At 45.5% G+C, this 10,000-nt stretch overlaps 1 protein-coding gene across 1 annotated transcript in view; it reads right to left on the bottom strand.

Moving 5' to 3' along the window:
* Nucleotides 1-1,119: 1,119 nt before the first annotated feature.
* usp22 (ubiquitin specific peptidase 22) overlaps nucleotides 1,120-10,000 on the bottom strand; it is a 30,387-nt gene continuing 21,506 nt past the window's right edge. The window contains exons 9-13 of the mRNA XM_061232874.1: nucleotides 5,389-5,515; nucleotides 4,954-5,045; nucleotides 4,368-4,430; nucleotides 4,056-4,205; nucleotides 1,120-2,667 (exon numbers count right to left, since the gene is read on the bottom strand). Coding sequence (XP_061088858.1) covers nucleotides 2,625-2,667; nucleotides 4,056-4,205; nucleotides 4,368-4,430; nucleotides 4,954-5,045; nucleotides 5,389-5,515 — 475 coding nt within the window. The 3' untranslated portion in view covers nucleotides 1,120-2,624. The remainder of the gene's footprint in view (nucleotides 2,668-4,055; nucleotides 4,206-4,367; nucleotides 4,431-4,953; nucleotides 5,046-5,388; nucleotides 5,516-10,000) is intronic.

The raw sequence follows: 10,000 nt of genomic DNA on the forward strand, positions 1-10,000 counted from the left end.
CCCTCCGTTCTGCATTTAGTAGTTCCCTGTCCAGTCCCTGAATGTCCAGTAGGGGGTGCTCAAACCAACAGCGGTGGGGTTAGTCTGTCCGGAGTGGGGCAGTCTTCCTGTGCTTGTGTGGGACTAAAATTAACAATAAAATGAATAATAAAAAGCTGAAATGTCCGCAGTTGCCTGGACAACGGGAGGCTCCAGGATTCCGTGAGGGGTGTGGCCATCACCATTCCACCTTCCATTTTTCAGTGTCGTGTATACACACACTCACACATACACACACACACATACACACACAGGCCTGCTTACACACACAAACACACATACACACACACACACACACACACACACTCACACACACACTCACACACACACTCACACACACACACTCACACATACACATACACACACACATACACACACACACACACACACACTCACACATACACACACACATACACACACAGGCCTGCTTACACACACAAACACACATTCACATTCACACACACACACACACAAACATAAAAATCAGAGGGGACATTTATAACATCTCTGCCCCAGGCTCATCTCTCCAGGGTCACTGTGTCGTTCTGCCAATATTCAGACAAATTCCACAGCAGGTCCCCAACGCTGGTCCTGGAGAGCCGCAGGGTGTGCTGGGGTCCCCAACGCTGGTCCTGGAGAGCCGCAGGGTGTGCTGGGGTCCTCACTCCTGGTCCTGGAGAGCCGCAGGGTGTGCTGGGGTCCTCCAACCTTTGTCTTGGAGAGCCGCGATGTGTACTGGCTTTCGTTGTTAGTGAACACTTAATTAATGAATGAAAGCAGTTGATTACACAGTTAAAACCTGGTTTCTGGCGTCTGAATCGTTGCTGCTAAAAGCAGCAGAAGCAGGGGCGCTGGAGAACCAGGGGCGGCGACGCCGGGTTCTGAGCGGCTCCTGTTCATCCCTTCAGGACCTCAGACTGAGGCGTGGATGGAATGCTGGAGAACACCATCTCATCCAACACCAAACTGCCCCCGTCCCACACTGACCCGCCCGCCCCCGGAACTCCAGCGCGTAAAGCCCACCGCGTTCCCACGTCACTCCCCCGTTTCCCCTCCTCCCCCCAATCCTCCCTCCCCAGAAGGAGCACAGAGGCTCATTCCAATCCCTCTGCCCCAATCTCCACCCAAAGGCAGAGGACAGGAAAAGATGAAAAAAAATTTGTAATAATTCGGCAAACGCAATGTCCTCGCTCCTTCAAACTTAAGTTCGAAGCTACGTCAGTTACAGACGTGGCAGACGGGGAGAGGTGGATCCACAGGTCAGTTACAGACGTGGCAGATGGGGAGAGGTGGATCCACAGGTCAGTTACAGACGTGGCAGAAGGGGAGAGGTGGATCCACAGGTCATTTACAGACGTGGCAGATGGGGAGAGGTGGATCCACAGGTCGATCATCTATACGTCAGGCTTTCCAAAAAAAGTAGTTCCACAAAGGATGCGCTGCTGTTTTCTTGCTCAACAGAAAGTTTGGAACTTCTGATTCTATCTTCTTCTGATTAACGGGTTGGAATGTCCTTAAAGATGGTGGATCTCGATCGATTTCGGGGCCAGGAGCAGGTAATAGATGAAAGAGAATAAGCGATTGGTACAGACACAGACACTGCAACAAACGCAAAGTGAAAACCCTCAGGGAGGGGGGCAGGGTGGTGGTTGAGCGGAGGTAATCATAAACAGGAAATCAGCCGGTTTAAAAAATATATATATATGTGTATTCCCTGCCCCTTCAGCCCCATCCTCCAATCAGAACTGGCCACGCCCCCTCACTGCTTAGAGCAAGGCCTCAAAACTGCCCCCCCGTGTCCATGGATATAGCCTCTATGGAAACGGCGCTCCAACATTTCGTTTTATCCACCTTTGCCCAACAACCAAGGATTTTCTTTAGTTTTCTTTTTCTTAAAAAATAGATGTGTAATAGAATCCATACAGTATCTCATAACGAAAAAAATTCACAAATAATAATTGTTATATTTATAATAAACAAGTTCTTAATACCATTGTGTTCTGTTTTTTGTTTTTTTTTTGCATTCAGACCCATGTGCATATGAACACAAAACCAGCAGGGTGGGTGGGAGGAAAAAAAGAAAAAAAAAGAAAAAAAAAAGAATGTCTTCCATCACAACTCTGCTGTCCGTCCATCTGTCTGTCCGTCATTCTGCCCCGCCCACAGGAAGGCAAAAGTAACAAAGCTCCTCCTCTTCCTCCTCCAGAGCCCCCCCATGTCTTCATCACTTCCTGCTCCAATCCGTCCACTTCCTGTCCAGTTGTAGCAGATGCTGGTAGCTCAGTGCTTATATATATATATATATATATATATATATATATATATATATATATATATAATCTTTTTTCTTTTTCTTTTTTTTGCATGATTAGGTTTTCTTTTCTTTCCCATATTAATTCTCGTTAATAGCAAATGTTTTCAGGTAGGTTGTGTATAATTTTTCTTTTATTATTATTATTATTTTCTTCTGTAGAGTTTGTGTAGATTTAGCTCCACGCTCCCACTTTCTCTGGCTCTGGACACTGGTGAAGTCCTGGCTATGGGCTGGGGAGGACGAGGAAGAGGAGGAGGAAGATGATACTCTTCTACTCGTACTCAAGGAACTGCTTGTGATAGAACAACAGATACCTGCCAGGGACAGAAAGAAAACCGACACACCGTCACATTAACACCCTAACTGCACATTAACACCGTCACATTAACACCCTAACTGCACATTAACACCGTCACATTAACACCCTAACTGCACATTAACACCCTCACATTAACACCCTAACTGCACACATTCAATATCACAGAATGAGAAGTGTGTCAATGTTCCATTCATAATAATAATAAGAATAACAGTGGTTTTCCTGCATGTTACGTTAAGCTGAAACTGTAAAAAATTAACAGCTCAACCTGCTAAAGGAATGAAACTTATAGGATTACAGGAACTGTACAGCAAGACTTGTTAATGATACAAGAAAAGCAAAATAACCCCACAGTATAACTACCCTTCGGCAATATCTTAAGTGAAAATGAGAGTAAACCAAGAGCACTGAATGCAAATAAAGCAGCAACACCACCACTGTCAGCATACGAGTCCAACCAATAAATCCACATTCTCAAAGTCCAGGAACAGTCCGTTACATTCATTACAGTCATTTAGCTGACACTCTTATGCAAAGCGACTTGCAGTTGATTAAACTAAATAGGGAACAATCCCTCCTGGAGCAATGTGGGGCTAAGGTCCTAGCTCAAGGGCCCAACAGCTGCACTGATGTTACCGTGGCAACATCGAGGCTGGAACCGCCAACCTTCCAGTCATGTACCATAGCCACTAGGGCAAGGGTCTCCAACCCTGGTCCTGAAGAGCTACAGGGTCTGCTGGGGTCTCCAACCCTGGTCCTGGAGAGACACAGGGTCTGCTGGGGTCTCCAACCCTGGTCCTGGAGAGCTACAGGGTCTGCCGGGGTCTCCAACCCTGGTCCTGGAGAGCCACTAGGGCAGGGGTCTCCAACCCTGGTCCTGGAGAGCTACAGGGTCTACTGGTTTTTGTTTTCACCTTAAAATCAGCACCCTGTTGAGGCTCAGGTAACCAGGTGAAGTGAGTTAACTGTGTAATCAGCTGCTCTAATTCATTAATTAAGTGCAGAGTAACAACAGCAGCAGACCCTGTGTCTTTCCAGGACCAGGGCTGGGGACCCCAGCAGACCCTGTGGCTCTCCAGGACCAGGGTAGAGGACCCCAGCAGATCCTGTGGCTCTCCAGGAGCAGGGCTGGGGACCCCAGCAGACCCTGTGGCTCTCCAGGAGCAGGGCTGGGGACCCCAGCAGACCCTGTGGCTCTCCAGGAGCAGGGCTGGGGACCCCAGCAGACCCTGTGGCTCTCCAGGAGCAGGGCTGGGGACCCCAGCAGACCCTGTGGCTCTCCAGGAGCAGGGCTGGGGACCCCAGCAGACCCTGTGGCTCTCCAGGAGCAGGGCTGGGGACCCCAGCGGGAGGGAGAGAGAGAGAGACGGAGCAGTGGCTCACCCCTCACTGTCCAGCACGTCGGTGATGCTGGCCTTGGTGATGACGGCGTCGTCACACTTGAACCACTGGTCCTTGTGCTGCCGGATGAAGGTGGTGTAATGGCCGCTCTCCAGGGTGCCCTGGTGATTCACCACCGCGAACAGAGAATACCTGCAACACAGCGCGAATCAATCAACTCACCAAATCACTCCCTCCACTGCCAATCAACCAACTCACCGAATCACTCAAACTCAGTGAATCACACACGCCAATCCCAGCCTCACTGAACCAAATCAAACACACACCAATCAAATAGTGGTTTAGTGAACTCACTTATTGTCATTGTTTAACGTGTCCACCGACTGCTGGTATTGTCCATTCATCCGACTGTCTTTACTGCAGTAGAGAGGGAGAGAGAGAGTGAGAGAGAGAGAGTACAAGGACATCAACAATTATCACATTTCAGAAGCACCAGACACACACACAACGCGCACACACAACACGCACACAACACGCATCACATAATTGCTTTTTCAGCTCCTCCTGCCCGCTGATTGGGTCCGGCAGATAAGTCACACGAACCGGCCAATCAGTGGCCACACAAGACAGTGGACTTTCCCCCAGTGCCAGGGGGCGTGGCTAAGAGAACATTCCATTTACATTCCATTTACTTCATCACCACATTTTTAATACAAATAGATGCGACTTGGATCTAACGATGCCAGCCAGCTGATTCTTTGCTAACCTGTGATTTCTTTGCAAAGGTAAGAACTAATATTACATTTATTAAAGTGTATTATAACAGCGAAATAGTCGTCAACTTCTTGTTCTCTCCGCGTTTTCCTCATCAGCAGTGTGAGCTCATGGTTGCGGGGAACAGAGAAAAACGCACGTCAGAGTGCTTATGCCCCCCCCTCACCTGGAGGCCATGAAGGGGGTCATGTCGAGTTCCAGGGGGAAGGAGACGTACGTGCTGATCTTCTTCCGCAGTTTCGCAGAGTGCTCAAACCGCTGGGGGGGAAGTGCAGGTACCGAACAGGTCAATATATATAAATGGTAAATGGTTGGCATTTATATAGCGTCTTTATCCAAAGCACTGTACAATTGATGCTTCTCATTCACCCATTCATACACACACTCACACACCAACAGCGATTGGCTGCCATGCAAGGCACCGACCAGCTCGTCAGGAGCATTTGGGGGTTAGGTGTCTTGCTCAGGGACACTTCGACACAGCCCGGGCGGGGGATCGAACCGGCAACCCTCCGGCTGCCAGACGACTGCTCTTACTGCCTGAGCCATATCGCCCCCTATATATAGTATGGCATGTGTAAGATGCGGTTCAGTAGCTCACTTTCAGGTGGAAACAGGCTACGATGGGAAGCTTCTTCATCGTCAGCTGTTTGGTGGATTCCTGGTAACTATGGCAACCGCTGCACTTGATTTTGGCACTGCTTCCTAAATGCTCCGGCCGGGTGAACCTGTGAAAGTGTCGGTCATTATACAAATAACATTAAAATCACCACGCAGAGAGACAGACAGAGAGAGACAGACAGACAGACAGAGAGAGACAGAGGAAGAAAGAGAGAGACATAGACAGAGAAAGAGACAGAGAGAGAAAGAAAGAGAGAGGGAGAGAGAGAGACAGAGGGAGAGAGAGGGAGAGAGAGACAGAGACAGAGGGAGAGAGAAAGAAAGAGAGAAAGAGAGAGAGAGAGAGAGAGAGAGAGAGAGAGAGAGAGAGAGAGAGAGAGAGCTCATGATTATGATCTGTTAAACTTTCATTCAATTTTGTTGTTTTTTAGTTACATACAATGAAAAGCAATACCTTAAATAAAATCTAAAAAGCTCAGGAACAACTTGAGTAACTTTAACAGTAAAAGGAACTTAGTATGAAACCAAAAAAAGGGGGCAAAATATTACAGAAATACAACATAGCTAGCTAGCCCAACGGCCACAGAACTGTCATCTGCCACAACAGGAGAAGTGGGACAAATCAGAGAAAAGCACAATAAAAGGACATCCCATGAGCAAAAAGTAGACAAGAGGAAAGACAGGAACAAAATAACCTGGATAAGGTAAATAGGAAGGTAGGTTTCTTTATATAATTCATAATTTCAAATAGCCAAATAGTCAAATAGCTAATCCAGTTAGCGTCCTGCTGGAGTGAGTGAGCAGCAGACATTTTGACAGTTGAAAATGGATACATTTCTACAGCAGAATAGTGGGCGGAGCTTGCGTAACCTAGCAATCAGCTACCCTGAAGAAGTCAGCGGTGAAACAGGGAGAAAGAGGCACAAAGCTAGGCTCCTGAAAGAGACCCCAGAGACGCTCAGAGCAGAGTTTACTGTGCTGAATGAGAGAGAGGTGAAATCAGACCTGCTGTTCTACACAGAGCACCCAGAAGCCTGGCATTCTGCTCTCCGTGCAGATGATAAAAACATGAAAATGGGCGGCAATAAAACAATGAGGCAATTGTACCTGGACACCACCCTCAAATTTTACATCAATATATAAAACAACGGTACTGTCATGATTCAAGGATCTGAATTAAAATTACAGCAGTTTGAGACTAACTTTCAGAGACTAAAACATGAAATTGAACAGAAGAAATCCTCTGTGCCCTATAAAGCCCCATCTGCTCCCAGTGTGACCGTATCAGCCTCCCTGACACACACAGTGCCCAGCCCTGCCCAGCCAGCCTCCTCCAGCACACTCACAGCCACTCACAGCCCTGCCACACCCAGAACACCGCTGTCTGTACAGCGCATCCAGGACTGCCTATCCCTCCTAGAGGCAGAATCAATCTAAATGAGAGAGTAAACTGCCAGAGACAAACAGTATTCAGAGACTCACAACTGAATTTACCCAATTCAAAGAGGAAACCCGGACAAAAATGGGACAACTAGAAGAGAGCACAACTGATCTCTGTAAGGAAAATGAGGCCCTAAGAGCAGAACTGAGGGATTTAAAGGAGGACCTGGAGCAGAGAGACACGCAGATCCTCAGTCTCAGAGATGAGCTGCTCACAGACCACAGACTGCACATCACAGACTGAGAGCAGCACCCAGCCCTCACGCCATCAGAGGACCACCACGCCACCACCAGGGGACAGGACGCACTGCCCACCCATCACAGAGGATGAATCCACCCGGCAGAGCCCCACCCAGCCAACCCAACACAGAGGAGCCCCTACCCAACAGAGCCCCACCTAGCACAGCCAACCCACCCAAACAAAACAAAGAATGATATCGTGGATTATGCTGGCAACAGCCACATTTTCAGAACATCCTCTGTCTACCTTAACCCCACCACTACCCAAAGAAACAGTCTTGATTATACTGCAAACAAAAATGGCAAAGAGTTAGTGCACCTCTGTCGATCCTTAGGTCTGCACATGCTTAATGGAAGGATGAGAGGGGACTCTTTAGGGAGGTTCACTTGGACCCCTCCTTCATTAGTGCATTCACTGTCAGACCACAGTCACCACTTTCTGATCACTGTCAGATAAATGCATACTTAAAAAGAAAAAGATAGCCAAAGAACCCGAGCCCTGCAAAACATTTCAGCTGAACAAAACGTTCAAAAGGGCTCATGACAGTGATGTAAAATTTAAAACGGCAATCAGTTCACCGGAGACTACTAACCTTATTAACAACTTTCTCTCAAAAACATTCCAACCGAACCAATCTGGCATAAATATGGCTGTAACCCAAATTAACAAAATATATCATAAATCAGCCAACAAAGCAGGTCTGAAAAACAAAAGGCAGAATTCTGGCCTGAGACCCCAAAAAGAAACGTGGTTTGATGAGGACTGCAGAAGTGTCAGAAAAAAATTAAGACACTTGTCCAACCAAAAACACCATGAACCACACAATTTGGAAAATCGTCAAAACTACACTGAAACACTGCGAGAATATAAAAAGATTTTAAGACACATTTAATCATTATAATCAAACCCTCAGAGAAATTGAGGACTCTATTGAAAGAAATCAGTTCTGGGAACAATGGAACAAATTGAGCAACAGGAGCACACAAAATCTGGCTATACAAGACTGCAATACATGGAAAACACATTTTGAAAACTTACATAAACAAATATCACCAAACAATCTCAATTTGGAACAGAACAAAATCAAAGAAAAACTAAAAATCCTAGAATCAACTATCAAAAACAATCAGAACCTACTTGACTACCAAATCTCAATTAAAGAATTAGAAGACCAAATAAAAAAACTGAAACCAAGAAAAGCTTGTGGCCATGACAGCATCAGGACAGAGATGCTTAAACACAGTACCGCTGAGCTGCAGCTGGCCCTGCTCAAATTGTTCAATCTCGTTCTCCAAGCTGGCTGCTTCCCTGAGAACCAATACACAAGAGTGGAGACAAACTAGACCCAAATAACTACAGAGGCATTTGTGTAAGCAGTAATCTGGGGAAGGTTTTCTGCAGTATTATTAACACTGAATACTGGCCTTCCTTACCGAACACAATGTCTTGAGTAAAGAACAAATTGGCTTTCTACCAAATCACCGAACTACTGATCATATTTACACCCTACACACCCTAAATAATCAACATGTACACCAACAAAAGAAAATAATTTTTTTTTCATGCTTTATTGATTTAAAAAAAGCATTTGATTCAATTTGGCAGGAAGGTTTATATTATAAAATTCTCCAAAGCGGTGTAGGGGGTAAAGTATATGACATAATTAAATCAAAATAAATGCGGAATAAAAATTGGCAATAAATGGACTGATCTCTTCACACAAGGGCGAGGGGTTAGGCAGGGATGTAACTGGTCACCTACTCTATTTAATATCTATATAAATGAGTTAGCGGTGTTATTGGAACAATCTACAGCCCCTGGCCTAACACTAAACAAGATGGAAGTTAAATTCCTCCTCTATGCAGATGACCTGGTGCTGCTGTCGCCCACTGAACATCTGGACCTGCTAGAGCAGTACTGCCAGAACTGGGCCCTGACAGTAAACCATAAAAAATAAATAAATAATAATAATAAAATAATGATCTTCCAAAAAAGGCAAGATTTCAGGAAAGCAGACACACGTTCAGTCTAGGAAACACCGTCCTAGAACACACCCTGTCCTATAATTACCTGGGTCTGAAAATTAGTGCCTCAGGAAACTTTGGTCTGGCAGTGAATTCACTGAAAGAAAAGGTCTGCAGAACCTTCTATGCAATCAGAAAAAAATTCTTGCAGATTGACATTCCAATCAGAATCTGGTCAAAAATATTTGACAGTGTAATCCTGCCAATTGCCTTGTATGGAAGTGAAGTATGGGGTCCACTCAGTCAACAGGACTACATTAGATGGGAGAAGCATCCAATTGAAGCCCTACATGCAGAATTCTGCAGAACAATTTTAAACATCCAACAAAAAACACCAAACGATGCATGCAGGGCTGAATTAGGACGATTCCCATTGATCATAAACATACAAAAAAAGTCACTCAAATTCTGGATGCATCTGAAATCAAGTCCCAAAACAACACTGCAGTTCCATGCATTTCAAACCCAAGAGCTGAACCCTGAAGTCAGCTGGTACTGAGACTAATCATCTCACATCTAACAAGAACATCTCTCAGGCCAGCACTGCTTCACAAACACAAATCAGAATAAACCAAATTGCTAAACAAAATAAAACCACTTATCTGGAACATTGGAACAACCAAACCAAAACACAAAACAAGCTTACTTGCTACCTGGCCCTAAAATGAGAATACAATTGGCTGAATATCTTGTGACTCAGAGACCACAACCTAGCCATTGAAAAAGGTTGACATAAAAAGTCCTGGCTACCAAAAGAACAGAGGATATGTGGTCACTGTATGACAGGTGAGGTTGAAACGGAGGTGCACTTCCTTCTAAAATGTGAAAAATACAATAATATTAGAGAAAAATATTTTTATAAATTTAAAAAACATATCCCCAACTTT

This window comes from Conger conger, chromosome 2 (assembly GCF_963514075.1).
Source record: "Conger conger chromosome 2, fConCon1.1, whole genome shotgun sequence".
NCBI lineage: Eukaryota > Metazoa > Chordata > Actinopteri > Anguilliformes > Congridae > Conger > Conger conger.